Below are 19,051 nucleotides of genomic sequence, written 5' to 3'. Positions count from 1 at the left end.
CTGTTTCTATGTAACAAGAAAAGACAGTGACTTTCTTATGGTAAGTTGTTTATTGTAAGATAATTTACAAACATCTTGCTGTCTTTATTGGTTAAACAATGGACCAACAATTTCTTCTGACAAGGACAGCAGTAAGCTAAAAATAAAATCAGCTGGCTGAATTATTCTTCTTTACCTGTAAAACAAAGTACAGAACAAATAAAAGTCAGTTTTGGAGGGAAAAAGAGTGATGTCAAGAGATAACACCAATTTAAGTGGGGTTTAAAGAACTGACTTTACATACTAAAATGTTACTATAAACTAGCTGTTCTCAAATTTTGGTCTAGGAACCTTTCCATGGGGTCTATGAAGATACAACTACTTTTCTTATATGCCTGTTTTACTCATTCTGAAGAGTATATGGCATTTTCTAGAGGCTACATGATGTATACTATCAGGAGAGAATTAATGCAGAAACAGGAAAATCTAGCTCTTTTCTGTTATATCAGACAAGAAGGGGTCCTGAGACCATCATGATAGTCTGAGAACCACCACTCTTCACTCATCTGTATTTAATAATTCAAAATAATGCTAAATCTCTATCCATAAAGTTAGTATTTGATTAAAAAAAAAAAAAAAAGCCCCCTGGCATTGCCCATATGCTACCACAAGCTGGCAGCTACTATAAATGGGCCCAAATCTACATCTCAGAGAATCTGTTTCAGGGTTGCTTAATCAGCGTCAATCATATCTAGTCTGGATTTCTTTTTGGAGGTGTTTGGGGAGAGAGTGTGAAATGCTGCCACTTTACCTCTTGTCTGAGGATGAAACTTGGTTTTCATTAATCCCTGGTTATTATGTTAGGAGAAAAGACAAAACAAGCCAGTCAGGAAGCATTCCATGCTAGTTAATCAGGCATCATTTCCAACTAAAAACATCCATTTCCGTACTCGGTATCTTGAACATACCATGTAAATTCGTTACCAAAATATTCCTTTAAAACAGATTCAATGACTGTTATAAAAAGTTACTCATTTTGGTCTGGTTTAGAACAATAAAACCATGTTGATACAAGAAGGCAAGACTACGCAAGTATAATTGAAGCCACTACTTCTCCTATGAATAGCACACAGTGTATTACCAAAGAGCCAAATGTGTTTGTATTAAATAGTACAGTTTTAACCTGGATAACTGATTGGTTACAGAGCATGCAATCCATTCATATAAACACGCCAAGCTTGGACTGCACAGCCAACCCTTAAGAACGGATTTAGTCTACTTTTCTAGAAAGCCAAAATTTAATAGTCAATTGCAGATTCTCAGTTTTTATGTCCCAATCTCCCTCTCTTCATTTCCCTTGGTTTTGCTACTCTTTAGCCAGGTTTCCCAAGGTTCGAGACTCCTCAATACTGCAGAGGCTGTATCCTTGCATTTTATTCCCAGCATTCCCTTTTCAAGAGCCAAACCAGATCCTTGGTTCTTTGGAAACCTTCAGAAGGCAGCTCTCTCCCCCAGGCCTCCTCACACTTACCAGGAAAAGAACAGCTTAGCATTAGCAATACGATACACACCAAGGAAGAGAATGAATAATATGCTTACGTAATCCTAGCCTGAGCCCCCGCGTTATAGAGGACAAAACTGAGTCACAGAGAGAGTATCTCAGCCAAGTTTATCACGCTAGTAAGTGGCAGGGCCATTCATCATTGCGCTGTACTCGGACGCTAACACAACATTAGTGACTAGACTGAGAGATGGGTTAGTCTTAACAAAGTCATGCTTGGAAAGCAAAGTAAGTCGAGGACGCCTTGGCTAGCAAAGCTGATGGATCTGACTGACAACTTATACAATGGTCTCCATCAGTTTTATGTCTCTTTGGCATTCTGCCCAGTTTCTATCCTGGACAGAGTATACTTAAGGACCAATTTAAATTTCACCTTAGTGACAAACCTATCTATCCCTACTTCTTAAACATGGATCCACATTTCACACACCCAATGAAATGTTTTTTCTCCTTCTTCTGAATTTCCTTTCCTTAGGAATTCCTTCATCACTCATTCACTCAACAAATATTTACTGAGAAGGTATGTGCCAGGTGGTAGGGCTACAAAAGTAAGACAGGGTCACTCCCAAGCCACAGGAGTACAGGCAAATAAAGTCAATTCCTAAGAAAACAGTGTAAATGCTGAGAAGGGGAACCACAGGACAGTAAAGGATGCCCCACCCGAACGGCGAAGGAGGGCTTTCTGAAAGACCGGCTTCTCTCAGTTCAGCAAAGAGAAGTGGGAGTCGATCAGAGGAAGAATCCAGGGTGGAAAGGAAGAAAAGAAGGGCATTTCAGGCAAAAGCGCTCAACATGCTTGTAGAACTAGAAGTGTATGCATGTGGCTGAAGTTCGATGGCGGTGGCAAGACTAGACGAGAGAGTCTAGTGGCCAGAAAACACAGGATTCCGTATCTCAAGCTAAGGTGTTTTGCAGAATGATTAGGTAAGAGAATGGATTCTACTCTTTTCCTAACAGTCTGTTGCAAGGTCAGACGGTAAATACTGTAGGCTTTGTGAATCACATACTGTCTCTTTTTTTAAACAAAATAACTCCTTCAAAATGTCAAAAATGCTCTTGGCTCTGAGCCACAGTACACTGACCCCTTTTCTCCTGCAATTTGTAAGGTGTCTCTTTTCCCTATGAGAGCTGTGAGCTCTCTGAGGGCAAATATTGTCCCCACTATATCCTCAGTGTCAAGCACAGGGGCACTTGATATCCTTGTTAATTCAGGAGAGAAATGGTAAGGATCTGCATTACGTGGCATCACGTAAGATCAAGGAATATTTAGAAGGTAAAATTTACAAAACTTAGTGATCAATTAGGAGGAGGTCAGAAAGAAGAGACAAAGATAACTTACTCTATATTTACCTCTCATCAGAATCACCTGCATGTTTTTGTTAACATGTAACAAAAGCCTTTGTACCCACCAAAGCCTTGATCACATCCTTTGACACTTCCTGGCACTGACTTGGCACATGGTGGGGGTTCAATTTAGTCATTTTAAAAACAGAATCCCCATTTTCTCAACCCAGGCTTCATAAACCTTAACATATCGAGACAACCAAGAAATTTTCTTGAAGAAAATGGTACATTATTATATGGTATTAATATAGAAAATTTAGTTAAGGAAAGAACCAATTTTGACCAAGATTTACCAAAAAACCTGAGATTTACATGAAACCAAAACCAAAACCAGTCCTACAGGGTGAAGGCTTGCTTTATAATGTTTTAAGTTCCCAAGACAGATTTTATAAATGATAGTGAATCATTTACATTCTTATTCCTAATGCCTTATTCCTTGTTCCTAATCACATTTACATCCTTACTCCTAATGCTACTCTAAGGCTTTCCTAATGCTCTAGAATAGCAATATGCTGATTTCTGAAAAGAAGAAACTAAGCCCAAAAGTTTCCATGTGAAACAAGCAGAAGAAACCAGAGATCTCATTTTCACCAAACCTTTATATCCTTAATTAGATTACAAGGTTAGGCAATGGATCGTTTCACCTTGAGCAAAATGAAACTGAAACTGAAACACGCTCACGTTCAGCCAGCAGACCCAGAGAGAGGAGAAGTGTCTGAAGGCTGTCAGTCTGCTGCTACTTACAGAGCTGCTGCACCAGAGATGATTTCAATCAACTCCTTCGTGATGACAGCCTGGCGGGTGCGATTGAACGTCAAAGTCAGTTTGTCAATCATCTCGGCTACAAAGAAAAAAAAGGGATTAGACAACACAATCTAATACTATGAAAGATTCACTTGTTCCTTAACATATTCACAGATGCATGCTGCTTAATTTAAAAATAAGAATTTTTATGTCTCTTTGGGTACCAAACCTGCCCTCTCAAAAATCTCACAAAGGTATTTCTACCTCTTCCATAGACACCTCTTCAAAATACTTGCAACTTCATTGCTACCAAGTGATATATACTTCCTTTAAGGCAGAGATGATTACTTTTCTATCTTTTGAGATGAAAAACTCAAGGAAGGACATGGTCATTGGTCTAAGATGTCACAGAATCAGTGGCAGAGCCTGGGACCAGATCCTTATGCCCTTGCTTCCTGGTGTACTTAGGGACGGTAACGTTTGGCTACAAAGGTCCTCACGCTACGCTCAGCAGGAGAGTGCTCTCAGAGGAGACCCGCTGTTGCTTACAAGCATTCTTGCTGGCGTTGTCCATAGCCGTCATCCTGGCACTTTGCTCACTCGTGGTGGACTCCTTTAGCGAATAGTAGATGATGTTGGCCAAATTGTATTCTTGGTAATTCTGCAGCACGTCAGCATCGACATCATCATAGATGCTCATGCTCTCTGTTCAAACAAGGCACAGATTTCTTTGAAGTTATACAGTAAAGAGGGATTGGATTAAAACAGCTGACTACTATAAAAACCCTTAATAATTACAGAGCAGAAGTCAACGAAATACTCCGTTCTCAAAGTTTCATCTATTTCCACACTATAGATTATAGCAGATTTTCAGAATATAATGTGTAAGCAAAGCCTCTGATATTCTACTGCAAATGCTTAACTTAATGAAAATGAAGAAGCCAACAATTAAAATAACTTCTCCATATTTCATGGTCATGAGTCCTCTGGATAGCATACATCTGGCACAATGTAAGCAAATACTCAATTTTTTTTTTTTTTTTTTTTAAATAAAAGAATTAATGGGGATGCCTGGGTGGCTCAGTTGGTTAAGCAGCTGCCTTCGGCTCAGGTCATGATCCCGGCGTCCTGGGATCGAGTCCCACATCGGGCTCCTTGCTCCGCAGGGAGCCTGCTTCTCCCTCTGACTCTGCCTTCCACTCTGTCTGCCTGTGCTCGCTCTCACTTGCTCTCTCTCTGACAAATAAATAAATAAAATCTTTAAAAATAAATAAATAAAAAAAATAAAAAATAAAAAAAAATAAAAGAATTAATGAAAAAATGGAAACTCATTTAGTGGAATACAAAAATCCCAAGTCAGCCCTCTGATAATTGGAGAAATCTGCAGGTGTCCATCAGGAGAATGAAAGGGAAATGGGATATGGAAGTGTTGGGCCAGGAATCAGATGCCAACATACATCTTATTGATGCAAGAAATTTATGCTGCAGAAATTTAGTGGCACAACTCAACCTTCATTCATTAGGGTGAAGTGCTGAAGAAGTATTGTATTTCATCAAACTTAAAATGCTATCGATGATAACCCTGATTTTGGAACCATTAAAAAAGAAAGTGACAAGAGTCAATTAAAAATGGCAAGCCTCCGCTTTCAGCTCAGGTCATGGTCCCGGGGTCCTGGGATCGCCCCCTGCATCGGGCTCTCTGCTCAGCAGGGAGCCTGCTTCCCTCTCTCTCTGCCTGCCTCTCTGCCTACTTGTGATCTCTGCCTGTCAAATAAATAAAATCTTTAAAAAAAAAATTAATTAAAAAAATAAAAATAAAAATGGCATGCCACTGACTGGTAGGAACATCCCAACCTGAGACATGAAAATGTTAAAAAAGTATACATCTTAATACATGAAATACTATGTATAGAAGGGGGAAATGTCTCAGGAAAATAGAATCAGTTCCAGAATATTATCTCTAGGATGCTTCACTGAGCAATGATGACGTTACTCCACAGTATGACAAGAGAACTGAGTGGGTCAACATAAATCAGTTCAGGTCATGACTCCGGAGCTGCTAGTCATGTGTGCTTCGGCAGAGTTCCCAGAGACAGCAAAGCCAATTCTGGCCAGGCTCTTCAATCTTTGAGAATAGAAAGCATGTGGAATCTTGTATTTATTTATATTCTATTAACAAAGGAATGCAGTAGGAGTCATTAATGAATGGATTAAGAGATCACAGATGCCACTGACAGATGGTGATAGAGCCCGACTATTCTGCTGCTGCTGAAAAGGCCACCCTGACAAACACTATTTTCCCAAACGTCTAAATCTCTGCTTTCTACACAGAGAAACACCTTTCCTGCAAAAACTACTTACCAGCACTTGCAACGGTTTCAAGGGAAAAGATAGGTTTTTCTTCTGTCTTGTACGAGATGACAGACCTAGAAATTATACAAGCAAATATCAATCTCAAAATAATATTTTATTTTATTTATTTATTTTTTTAAAGATTTTATTTATTTATTTGACAGAGAGAAATCACAAGTAGGCAGAGAGGCAGGCAGAGAGAGAGAGGAGGAAGCAGGCTCCCTGCAGAGCAGAGAGCCCGATGCGGGACTCGATCCCAGGACCCTGAGATCATGACCTGAGCCGAAGGCAGCAGCTTAACCACTGAGCCACCCAGGCACCCCACAAAATAATATTTTAAATGGTTAAGTATTTACTTATTTTAAAGTATGAACACAAGCATGAAAAAGCTTTGATTTCTAAGTTTTTCTTGCCTGAACCGATTAAAGATGATAGACCCTTCATCAAATTCATATCCAGAATTTAGCAGTTCAAGGGCAATGACGGATGCATCTCCAAAAGTAGGAGGTTTTCTTCCCACTTCTTTGAAGGACACCAGAAACTGGTCCGAGTGAGTCCTATAAGAGAATCAGGAGATTACAAGAGTAGTTTAAAGGAATACTTCTGCCTAAATAACACAGGGAACGAGAAAAAGTATTATCACTGTGAATCAAGTTTTTTGGTGGGGCCAGGCTGGCGTGGGGATAGCAGGGATGTGGCCACTGCATGGAGTCGTGGCATCCACTATCATGATCAGTTAGCGGCTGCAAGAACTAAGCACTAATCATCAGGCCTCTCTTGTGCTGTACTTCTCTCCTTCCCATCTCAATTAAATGCTGCTGATTTCTGACATTTCCAGGCTGTGCTGGCTTGAGAGCCCTCATTCATTTAAAATGCCAACTGGCTTTTGATATTCTTGTCGTGCTCCACTCATGGGTTGGATGAAAGTGAAACACGATACAAGTAAAAAACAGAAGAAATCTATGTATTCTGATAGTCCTGAAAAAATGAAAACAAAACCCTCTCTGTGGGTATAAAAACAGGTATCAGAAAAGGACACCGTGCGGAGAAACGATCGGAGACGTTCCCACTTACTCATGCTCGCACCCGCTGCCACACCAAGAGGATCTATTTCAATTACCTATGAAGTATACCCCTGATTTTATCACCAATTCCAACAAGCATGACTTCCTTCCCGGCTGCTGTGAGCGTGGCCACCTCATTTTTCATCTGTTTAGCAACCGAGGAATGAATAGCACCACAGAGCCCTCGATCTGAGGACACACCGATAAGCAGGTGCTTCTTCTTGTCTTCAGGCACCTTAATATCAGCTTTTTCATACAGAGCTTGAACACAAACAAACAAACGGCAAGAATTTAAAACTATGTAACATATACGAAATACACCCCAAATCCCTAATTTACCAAAGACTTGAAGGAGTTGGCTGTTTTCGAAACAGTGCGTTTCAGTTCAGGTGGCGTCAAACAATACAGTCAAAGCTGTCTGTGTACTTGATCCATCTACATTAGGCTGAAACCGTGAAGGGTTCAATCTCTATATGATATAGGCCCCCAATGGCCAATTAATGGCCAATTTACCTCAAATGTTGACTTAAAGAAATCTCTAGTACAACTGAAGAATTTGTAAGGAGGACTGAATCAGAGTACCAGCTTATCTCTATCAGCCTTGTGAAGGATGCAGATCTTCAGGATACAAGCAAAAAAGTAAGAAGCAGGTACTTACTGACCTGCTCATATAACCTGCGTATCAACTCTTACAAAAGCTGCTGGCATTAAAACAGCAGATGCCACTCTGATTTGGGGCATTGCTTTTACTACCTCACTTGGCTGGTCCAGTCTTGTAAGCAGCAGGGGCCAAGAGGGGATTAAACAGGATGGGATATGCACAGATTTTCCTGGGGAAACAGAGGAAACGGCTACGGGAGAAGGCAGGAAGGAGTCAGAAAGGCCATCACATCCTGAGACAGGTCTGACTTGCAGGAAGGAGGGAAGAGGGCTTGGGTGGCGCTTCCTGGACCACTGTGCAGTTTAGGGGAAGTTCAGCAACACCGCTAGGGGTGCTGCACATCTCCCAGGGACGTGCCTGCTCAGGGGCCGGCTAGGCACAACCTCTGGGAGGCCCGTGGCCTGGGTGCCGACGCAGGGTGAATTCAGCAGCTGGGCCCCCGCAGGTACAAGGCGTATCTTCACGGCCACATTCACCCATCTCACCAAAATTCTTGCTATCACCTCTGTCCTAACAGAGCAGGGATTTTCTAATTCAAATATTTAAAATGATCAGCCACTTAATAGCTAACAGTTAGTACTGGGTTTGAAGGACTTCAGAACTGACCAGCTGCTTCTTTGTGAGATAATTTTGTGATTCTAGACTCTTGAGGGAAACAAATTTATTATATTTTCTCATATCAGCAAGAAAGGTGAATAGTGAAGTAACTTTCCCCTCATAAATAGGCTAGAGTAATTTATCAGCCACACTTTACTGAGCCACCAAGGTGCTTAGGATTTATTGTGCAGCGAATGGGACTCTGAGAGCAAAGGGCTGGAGGTGATAAGGATGGCTGGAACCTCCCCCACCTACCAACTGTCCTCTGACCTTTCACGTGAAACTAATGTGGCAGTTTTAGAGCAAGGACTCATTTCCACCACAGCCTACTGCTCTATCATCTTCTCACGCGAAGTTTGTTGTTTTTTTTTAAACCAGTGTAAATGGATGTTTAAAAAATACGAAAGAGCACAAGAAACTTTCACATGAGCAATTAAATCTAATATGTAGATGTATTAATACAGAGATAAGACATAAATTTTCTTCACTTTGGAAATAAGCAGAATTTGCCTTCTTTACGGATGATGTTTAAACATTCCACTCGCGTATTCCTGCGTCCTGTCCATGCCTGCCCAGTCCCCTCTGCTGTAGGGTATCACCTTTGCACCCCGCAGTCTTCAACCCAGCATATCACAACATCATAGAACGAAGTCAAGCACCTGAATTGAATGCACTATATTTCTAAGTTCTTTTGAATATATAGTTAATAGTCTGGGCAGATTTTCAGAGCATTTTCAACATGCACAGAGTCACACACAGCGGTTAACAGGCAGGCTTTGATGCCAAATCGCCTAGGCATGTGACCTTGAGCAAGTTAATTGATTTTAGTGTTTCTCAACTGCAAAGAAGGGACTCTAGACGTTCCGACCCTCGTAGGGTGGCTGTGAAAAATGAGTAACGTCAAACACAGAGACTGGACCTGTTGTCACCAAGCGCCAGATAAGTCATTAGTGGTGATCTCTGTTAAACGGTTCTTTGCAATTTGTGTATTACACCCTTCACTTACCCAAAGATCCTATCCCGTACACTCGAGCTGGTTTCAGCTCCCTCTCAGCTCGGGCATATTTTGCTGCTGCTACCATTTTCATAGACTTGGTGATTTTCTGGATGTTTTTGATCGACTTTAGTCGTCTGGTAACTGAAAAACAGAAGTACTGTGTTATGATAAAAGGGTTCTCATTTCACTTGTGAATTTATGGCAGTAGCTTTCTAAACTGTAAGGCAGAAAAATCAGCACTTACACCATCAACTAACAGCACGATGCTGAGGCTTGAAGGCGGAAAGAGTACTGAGCAAAGGTTAAAAGCCAGCTGCTGCTCAGACAGGCAAGGCGGCCATGTGAACAGAAGGTCAAGCCCTGCTGCCTCTTAGACAGGACAGGATGGCCACAGAAGAGGCAGCACACGATACATTTAAAACATTTAATTACATTGTCATGTATTTAGTTAAAAAAATTATGTATTAAAAACATAAAATACCACTGTCATGGTACAGACAACAGAAAGAGAACAACAGTCTGTTGCCTCACACGGGTCTTTCCCAAAACAAGTTCAATGTCACACACATATGACCTAGAATCATTCTGTCAATTTTGATCAAATATACAATGGGCTAAAGCAGCATATTGTTATTTGTCAAAATTTAGCTTTTCTTCATTCACATATTGAGATAAAGTACTTACTATCTTTTAAAGTTGCCATATTTCGAACTTGGATCCTGAAAATAAAGGTTTTAAAGATATTTTAGTTTTCTGAAAACAGCCCCATAATATAAGAAAACCCATCAAAATTAATAAATTTTAAAAAAATTAATAAATTTAAAGAATGTCCCATAAGGAAACAATCTATTAAACACAGGACTCTGATATACACATATTCATACACACACACACAAATACTTAATCCCTTAGTGATACCAAACCCTATTGCCAAAGGCCTCATTTTGTCTTCCCTAGCACAGACCTTCCACCGCAGGCATGATGAAGTTCACACGTGCTCTTGCCCCACCTTCATGCCTTTGCCTGTACTGCTTCCACGACAGAAAAGTCCTTCCCCTTGTTAGGCTATCCAAGTATACTGAAAACCAAGGTCAGCCCCCTCTCTAAAAAGCTACCTTGAATTCCTTAGTTCACTGAAACTTCTTCAAGTAACACTTAGGATCAAGTATACATTCTAATATGACCACACGTGTGAAAGGAGTTTATTTAAACCAATTTTTAACTTCTCCAACTCATGCTAAGCAAGACACCTAGGTGGCTCAGTCGGTTAAGGGTCTGGCTTCACTCTGGTCATGGGATCCAGCCCGTAGTTTCCAGCTCCCTGCTCAGGGGGGAGCCTGCTTCTCCCTCTCCTCCCACTCATGCTCTCTCTTTCTCTCAAATAAATAAACAAAATCTTTTCAAATAATGTACCAAGCAGCTACTATGCTCCTGGACATGGTCTGTGACCACAAGAAGCTCACTATTATCTCATAAACAAGATTCATAAAAACTTAAGATTAACATAAAATGTACATTAAATATTTTTCTAGTCTTTATTACTAAAGTGCTAATGCACAGAAGTAAAAATGATTTGACTTAAATATATGTTAAACACACACATGTGTATATTAATGAAAGCCACATTTATAAGAGATCAATACCAGAGGGCTGCCATCCTACTGAGGAAGACAACATGCTATCAAACAGAAATGATCTGTTAGCCCTTACATCTCTACAAAGTGTCTGTATTGGTTCAGAAAGCTCCATGGGAGAACGGAAGAATCTGTAGATTTGTGCATAAATAAAGAAGGCCTAAGGAAGACATTCCCAAATAGGACATACTCTTGAACCTGGAGACACAGGTTGGGTTAAGTTTAAATTTTATTTTATAGGTAGCAGGGAACAATGAATATTTATAAGCCACATCCAGTTTAGTTTTTCAGTGAAGTACCACGGATGGCGGCGAGAACCACAAGCTGACACAGGGACACTGATGACATGGGGACCACATGGGGCTGCGGCAGCCTCCGGACTGAGGAGGCAAGAACCTCAGCTACTGTGCTGGCGAAGCAACAGGAAGACAAGATGTATGAGCAAGTTCTCAAGAGTGGAAAGGAAACCAGTTAAGAATGATTTCCACTTTAATGCCCGGAGTAGATAGTATTGTTAACCAAGGTAGAAAAACTGAGTGGAGATGATCTCTCTAGAGATAATGAATTTTATTTTTTAATTTTTAAAAATTTTTTTCCCAACACAGCACATACTCTCCCCACTGTCCATCACCCAGGCACCCTCTCCCTCCCACCCCCGCCCTCCAGCAACCCTGTTTGTTTCCGGGATAATGTCGAGATAATGAATTTTAATGAATATGACACAAAGACCATGGGATGAGGTGGAAATGTGCAATGGGCTTGGGAAACGTGAGATTTTTGAGACTTGAGAAAGAGATCTGTAACTCATGGAAGACGGAAGCTGGGGCCTAAACAGGCTAGTAGAATTAGAAGCAGAGGGAGTATTTCCTAATTTTATGAGGTCAGCATTACCCTAATATCAAAACCAGATAAAATCATTTTAAGAAATGAAAATTAGAGGACATTATCTCTCATGAACATAAATGCAGAATTCCTTAACGGAAGATTAGAAAATTGAATCCAACATGTATTAAAATGAATTATACACCACAACCAAGTGGGATTTACTCTAGGTATACGAGACTGGTTTATCATTTAAAAATCAAATAATATAATGCATCACACCAACAGGTTAAAGAAAAACAATCGTACAGCCAATTGCTTTCTTTTCATAAGTTATGAACAACTGGGAATTTCAAGTTAGAAAAATAATAGCATTTAAAAAAAAAGAAAAAGAAAAACAATTAGCATAGAATTGTAGACTTAAAAATGGTGGTATGAGGAGTGCCTGGGTGGCTCAGTGGGTTAAGCGTCTGCCTTTGGCTCAGGTCCTGATCCCAGGGCTCAGGTCATGATCCTAGGATAGAGCTCTAGGGTTGGGGGGTGGGGGGGTAGGGGTGGTGCCTGCTCACCAGGGACTCTGCTTCTCCCTCCCTCTGCCCCTCTCCCCAGCTGGTGCTCTCTCTTTCCCTCTCTCTCAAATAAATAAAATCTTTTAAATAAATAAATCTATAAATATATAAAATATGTATTATAGAAATGTAAATAATTCTTTATTAAATGGTTAAGACGATAAATTTATGTGTTACCTTACCACAATAAAAATAACACACAGAAAAAGATGACATAAATCTAACAAAATATGCTATAAGAAAACTACAAAACTGATAAAACAAAGATCTAAATAAATGAAGAGAGATTTCATATTCATGAATAGGAAGATTCAATGTTACTAAAATGTCCACTCTTCCCAACTTGTTCAATACAATTTTAGACAAAACCTCAGCAAGTTAGTTTGTATATATCAATAAACTGATTTTAGGGGCGCCTGGGTGGCTCAGTGGGTTAAGCCGCTGCCTTCGGCTCAGGTTACAGATCCCAGAGTCCTGGGATCGAGCCCCACATCGGGCTCTCTGCTCAGCAGGAAGCCTGCTGCCTCCTCTCTCTGCCTGCCTCTCTGTCTACTTGTGATCTCTGTCAAATAAATAAAAATCTTTAGAAAAAAAAAAAAAGCTTAAAAAAATTCTATACCTTTCACAAAAATTAACTTGAATCATAGATCTTATGTGTAAAACACAAAACTATAATACTTCTGTAAGATGTGACAGGAGAAAATCTAGGTGCCTTGGGTCTGGCTCTAAGTTTTTAGATAAAACATGAAAACCATGATCCATGAGAGAAAAATGATGAAGCTGGACTTTACTAATTTCAAAAACTTGTGCTCTGTAAGACACTATTAAGAGAAGGAAAAACTAAGCCACACACCAGGAGAAAATGTTTACAAAACACGTATCTGATAAAGGACTGCTATCAAAAACATACAAAGAACTCTTAAAACTCAACAATAAGAAAACAAACCTAAATAAAAAATGAAAAGATCTAAACACAAGTCTCACTACAGATAAACATATGGCAAAGAAGCATTAAAAAAAAAGGTGCTTAGTATCATATCATTAGGGAATTACAAACTAAAACAACGAAATATCACTTCACACCTGTAAGAATGGCTAATTATTATTATTAATTTTTTTTTTTTGGAGAGAGGTAGGCAGAAAGAGAATCTTAAGCAGGCCATAGGTCCAGCATGAAACCAGGCACAGGGCTTGATCCCACTACCTGGAGATCATAACCTGAGCTGAAACCAACAATCAGATGCTTAACCAACTGAACCATTCAGGTGCACCAAGAATGGCTAATTTTTTTTAAAAAAATGATAATTCTAAATGATGGCAAAGATGTGGAGCAACAGGAACTCTCACTAATTGCTGGTGGGAATACACAATGGTATGGCTACTTTGGAAGATGGTTTGACAGTTTCTTAAAAATCTCAACAGTCTTAACATATGATACAGCAATCTCGCTCCTAGGTATTTACCCAATTGAGCTGAAAACTTATGTCTATACAAAAACCTGCACATGAATGTTTATAGCAGTTTTATTCACAATCGCCAAAAACTGGAAGCAACCAATATGTCTTTCAATATGTGAATGAATGGAAAAACACATGTGTACATCCATACAATGGAGTTATTCAGCAGTAAAAATAAATGAGCTATCAAGTCATGGAAGATATGGAGGAATCGTAACTGCATATTGCTAAGCAATGAAGCCAATCTGAAATGACTATATTCTGTCTGAGTCCAACTATCTGACATTCCAGAAAAGACAAAACTATGACAAGAGTAAGATCAGTGGTTGCTTGGATTCTGGGGAGGGAGTTTTAGGGCAGTGAAACTAGATACATGTCATCATGCATTTGTCAAAACCCACAGAATATACAATAAAAAGAATGACCTTGGGGCGCCTGGGTGGCTCAGAGGGTTAGAGCCTCTGCCTTCGGCTCAGGTCATGATCCCAGGGTCCTGGGATCCAGTCCCACATCGGGCTCTCTCCTTGGTGGGGAGCCTGCTTCCTTCTCTCTCTCTCTGCCTACTTGTGATCTCTCTCTGTTGAATAAATAAATAAAATATTTTAAGAAATAAAGCTTCTTAAAAAAAATAAAATTAAAAAAAAAGCTTCTTTACAATATCTTCAGAAAAGGATATTATAAAATTATGGTCATGATCCCATTTTTGTGATTGTATATATTTATGTGCATAAAAAGTCTGAAAGATCATAAACAAAACATTTTTAACAATCTCTCTTTTTTTAAAAAAGTTTTTAATCCATTTATTTGAGACCAAGCAAGCACAAGTGGCAGGCAAGAGAGGAGAAGCACGCTCCCCAGATGAGCAGGAAGCCCAACGTGGGGCATGATCCGAGAACCCTGGGATCATGACCTGAGCCAAAAGCAGACCAAGCCTCCCAGGTGCCCCAATAATCTCTTGACTTATATATCTTACTACTAGTATTATGCAGTCATAGAGAAAGAAATACAGAGAAGGACAGAGACTACAAGAAAAATGTTAGATTTAGATATAAGAATGGATCCTCTAGAGGAAAAGATAAAAGCTTCCAAGCTCTGGACTTCAGAGCACACTTCCTGACATACCAACCATCCCACTAACATCTTTTCATAATGGAAAATAACATTACTTGAGACGCCTGGGTGGCTCAGTTAGTTAAGCAGCTGCCTTCAGCTCAGGTCATGATCCCAGCGTCATGGGATCGAGTCCCACATCGGGCTCCTTGCTCCGCAGGGAGCCTGCTTCTCCCTCTGACTCTGCCTGGCCACTCTGTCTGCCTGTGCTTGCTCTCGCTAGCTCTCTCTCTGACAAATAAATAAATTAAATTAAAAAAAAAAAAAGAAAATAACATTACTTGTTAATTTTTTTTGGGGGGGGGCATATCAACTTCTTCACTCCGACCAATCTAAATGTACAGAATATGAGGAGCGACATTTGGACATTATGGATTTAGGATACTCCAATTTAACGGACATAAGTTTCTAGTCAGAGAATATCAGGGAATAAATCTAACCATGCCATATTTGGATGAACACAGAATGTTCTGGTTTCCACAAATATCCCAAGTGAGAGTATGAAGAGGTAGATCTGTGATTCTTTATGCTGGCATAAGCCCTAATTTCCTACTTTGAAGTGCTCTCATGTTTAGCTTTCACTCAGTTTCACTCAGAATCGATGTTACTCTGTTTTTAAGTACAACTTGAGTACATACAACAGAATAACCATAAGCTGACCCCAACTCTCTCTAGGGGCAGCTTGCCCTACTGAATATGTAATTTTTGCAAAAGAAAATACAAAGTTTTGAATCAGCTATTTGTTCTGGAAAACTGCATCAAGTCCTGAGAAATCCTTGGGAGATTACTGGAGAAACCTGAAACATATCAGATACAGTGGATAGAAAAGTCAGAGTTGTGGATTACCATTTTTTTTTTTTAAGGATTTTATTTATTTTTGTGTGAGAGAGAGCGAGAGCCCATGAGCGGGGGTGGGGGGGGGTAAGAGAGGAAGAAGCAGGCTTCCCATTGAGCAGAGAGCAGACGTAGGGCTGGATCCCAGGACCCTAGGATCCTGACCTGGACCGAGAGCAGATGCTTCACCAGCTGAGCCACCCAGGCGCCCGTGTGGACTACCATTATTTACTATGATCATACCGCAGTGTTAGCAGAACTAAGAGAAGTAGCAGAGAAGGGAGCCAGCAAGGTTGCTGGGGGAAGGATTCCTCCAAGAAAGTACAGAGTTTGCAAGACTGTTAAGGTATATAATGCAGCAGCTAATTCTTAGGGAAAATGATGAAGTAGGTCTAATTCCAATAATAAGTGATTGTATAAAAGTCCGTCACCTGCCTGTCCGCCAAAAAAATAACCTCCTGGCACTTCCCCCACGCCCACCCATGGTCCAGTCTGGTTTGGCAAATACAATAAACTTTCTTACATTTTATGTAGGAAATGCATAATGTTGTTTACAGTTTTCAGTTCCTGTCTCTGGATACACACCACCATTTCCCCTACCACCTCTGTTCTGTACAAACACAGACTCACTTAACCTTCGTGTAACCCAGTGAACTATGCACTATTATCACCTCCATTTAACAGATGAAGAAATGGTGGCAGAGACACCCCTAACTTGTCTAGGGTCACATAGCCAGGTGAGTGGCAGTGGAGATCCAAATCCTGGTAGTTGGCTCCTGAGTCGGTGGATCTCCTACACTACACACCCTGATGCCTCACATTTTTTTTACTTTTATAAGTAAACATTTGCCACCTCAATTTTGGGATGCAATCAGCCTTCTGTCTCCTCAAGAGCCATCTCCCTTCCTTTTCAGTGTATATAATTCAGTTTATGGCTACTGGTTTGCTACCATAAAACACTTCCACTTTAGAGAATGGGGAACACGAAATAGAAATGTATATTCCCCTGATTTGAAGACAGAAAAAAAATCACACTTGTCTTCCTTATCTCCATTTTCTTAAATGCTACTTAAAAACAGGTTCCTGAAATTTAGGATATTTTACTGATACCCTAAACAATTACTATAACTTCACTAAGATTTTAATAGGGCCTAATATTTAGCTAATGTCAGTTAAGCTAACCTCCCATTTCATCCCCCCAAAACCTGTAAAAATAACAAGTTGCATGTTTAAAGCTTCCAATAACCGAAACAGAACAGAGAAAGTGCCCCTTCGTGGTTCTGTAAAGGCAAAGCTATTTTTTCTCCCCTTCCAAATTCTGTGGAGTGTGAAACATTAAGATGGGTTTCATTTCTGAATTTAAAACGCAATTATGAGTGGGAAGCAACAGGGGACCCGGAATAACAGAATAACGTGAAAATGCTTTCCCTCAATGCTTGATGAATATTCATAACCTACCAGGTTAAAACAACATTCTAAAGGTTAAGGTTAAGGTCAGGACTACAACCTCTATCTGTCAAGGTACATTCCAATTTAGGAGCCTAGCGGTTATGTCAGACTAGTCTTATTTAAAACCATCTTTTATTTTAAGATCTTAAAATTGCCTTACAAGTTTTTTTTTTTAAACTGCTACAATTTTATGTAAAATATTTTGTCCCAGTTTCAGAAAGTCTTTCCACTGGATACTGCCTCAGGTAAAAATACTGACAGGTGACAGTTCTGCACAGCAACAGGGCAAGGAGAGCTGATGTCTGCTGAGCAGCTCAGAATCTGTCCCATAAAGCTAAGGCCATATGTATTTGTTTACCACGACTTTTCAGTACTTTCCACAGTACCAACTTGGTTTAGGGCAGGCACCCCACAAATGCGTGCTGGGTGAGTGACAAATGGGACAACCTACAGGACTGAGAATCCAACTAAGGTGATTTAATTGCCACGAATACTCATTTTCAATATTAAAAAAAAAAAAATCTGACTTTGAAGGCAAACCCATCGACAGTTTTCTGTAGGTATTCACATCCGATTTCATTACATTACCCCAATTTTTTCCTCTCTTGTTAAGAATTCCTGGCTTAATGAAAAACGAACCTATTTCCATTAAGGGTCTACAGTCCCTCCGCCCGAAAATTAGGACCCAAAATCTACTCTTGCGGCGCAGCTCGTTAGAATTCCTCCTTACTGCGAATCCGAGGAACGGCGACACTCAGCTTTGGGCCAATAATCCCCTTAGCACCGCGCCTGAAATTCTTCCATTCGGTCTCGCTTCAAGACATTTCATCCTATCGTACGGTACCACCCACAAACCAACGTTTATCTGCCCATGGCTTGGCCTTCTAATACGCAGGGTTTGCCTTTTTTTTTCCCCCCCTCCGGAAACCGATGTTGAAAATCCTGAAGCTTGCACGGCCGTTCACAGACCGCGTTGGACAGCCGTCTATGTCCTCTCCTCCTCGGGACCTTGGGACCACCTCATGACCTTGCAGGGTTACTGCTTCCACACAACGGTTTCAAGACAGGGCTAGGTGCCCCTGCCTTCCGATCGCCATCAGACGGATTTTTAGGGCCCCTCTCGCACCCGAACTACCACGAGCCCGCGCAGGCACGGGTTCTAGGCAGCAGGGCCCAGCCAGGAGCCCGCGCTGCGGGCCAAGCGCTTCAATACACGTCCCGGCCGCCGCGCACGGCTCTGAATGGCCCGCGCAAACCCTGCCCAACACCAGCGGGTTTCAAAAGGCGTCAAGGGCAGAGAGCACAGCTTCACCTTCCCCTAGACCTTGCCTTCGGCCTCCCCCTCCCCCTCGGCGGCCCGGCCCGGCCTCCTCGGTCTCCGCCGGGGCCAGCATTAGCTGAGCGAAGCCGAGACCGCCCTGAAACCAGTTCGGGCTGAAGTCTCAACCCCGAGGTCCCAGATGACCGCTCCTCGCGGCCCTCACCCCTCCCCACCCCGCCTCAGCAGACGCGGCGAGCCCCTGCTGTCACCGCAGACCCCTCGTGCACCCTTCCCGGAGCGGAGGGGGCTTCCGGCAGCCCCGGCTTCCCGAGGCCTCCTCGGGACAGGGCTCCCCGCAGGCCCTGCGACCCCTGTCCCGTCCCACTCGCCTCCACTCGCTTCCTCCTTCCCCTGACCGAGCTCCTGCGTTCCTCGTAACCCTCCCGTCCCCTCGCCAGCGGCCATACCATTGCGGCTGCACTGCCCAGCCCGAGAGCACAGCGACGCCCGCCCGAGAGAACATGGTGGTATCCGCCCGGCTGAAGGTCGGTCAGACAGGGCTCACCGCGCCTGCGCGGGACCTTCTCCAAGCGCCGCCCCCCCCCCCCCCCCCCCC

The 19,051-nt window shown here is 41.6% G+C and overlaps 1 protein-coding gene across 2 annotated transcripts; it reads right to left on the bottom strand.

The window, feature by feature from the left end:
- Positions 1-31: 31 nt before the first annotated feature.
- ATP5F1C (ATP synthase F1 subunit gamma) lies at positions 32-19,010 on the bottom strand. 2 transcript variants are annotated; one of them, XM_059404058.1, is made up of 10 exons: positions 18,903-19,010; positions 9,984-10,018; positions 9,309-9,440; positions 7,101-7,305; positions 6,394-6,537; positions 5,990-6,054; positions 4,178-4,333; positions 3,629-3,725; positions 791-827; positions 32-175 (listed from the first exon to the last, which is right to left on the bottom strand). In XM_059404058.1, exons 1-9 carry the CDS (start codon positions 18,956-18,958, stop codon positions 821-823), a joined length of 897 nt encoding a protein of 298 aa, XP_059260041.1. In that variant the 5' UTR covers positions 18,959-19,010; the 3' UTR covers positions 32-175; positions 791-820. The 2 variants fall into 2 exon arrangements, with proteins under 2 accessions (XP_059260041.1, XP_059260042.1); XM_059404059.1 differs by lacking the exons at positions 32-175; positions 791-827 and having other exon boundaries at positions 3,625-3,725.
- Between the last annotated feature and the right edge of the window lie 41 nt (positions 19,011-19,051).

The sequence above is a fragment of the Mustela nigripes genome, chromosome 6 (assembly GCF_022355385.1).
Source record: "Mustela nigripes isolate SB6536 chromosome 6, MUSNIG.SB6536, whole genome shotgun sequence".
Lineage (NCBI taxonomy): Eukaryota > Metazoa > Chordata > Mammalia > Carnivora > Mustelidae > Mustela > Mustela nigripes.
Note: the sequence above shows the minus strand (reverse complement) of the source record. Positions and strands in the feature narration are given on the sequence as shown.

Bases quoted from the DNA above. Each gene is read 5' to 3' on its own strand.
- ATP5F1C (XM_059404058.1), bottom strand. From the start codon at position 18,958: ATGTTCTCTCGGGCGGGCGTCGCTGTGCTCTCGGGCTGGGCAGTGCAG. The intron at 9,441-9,983 runs GTAAGTACTTTA...TCTGTTTTTCAG, and splicing joins TATGGCAACTTTAAAAGATA to TTACCAGACGACTAAAGTCG. The intron at 3,726-4,177 runs GTAAGCAACAGC...TTTTCTTTGTAG, and splicing joins CAACGCCAGCAAGAATGCTT to CCGAGATGATTGACAAACTG.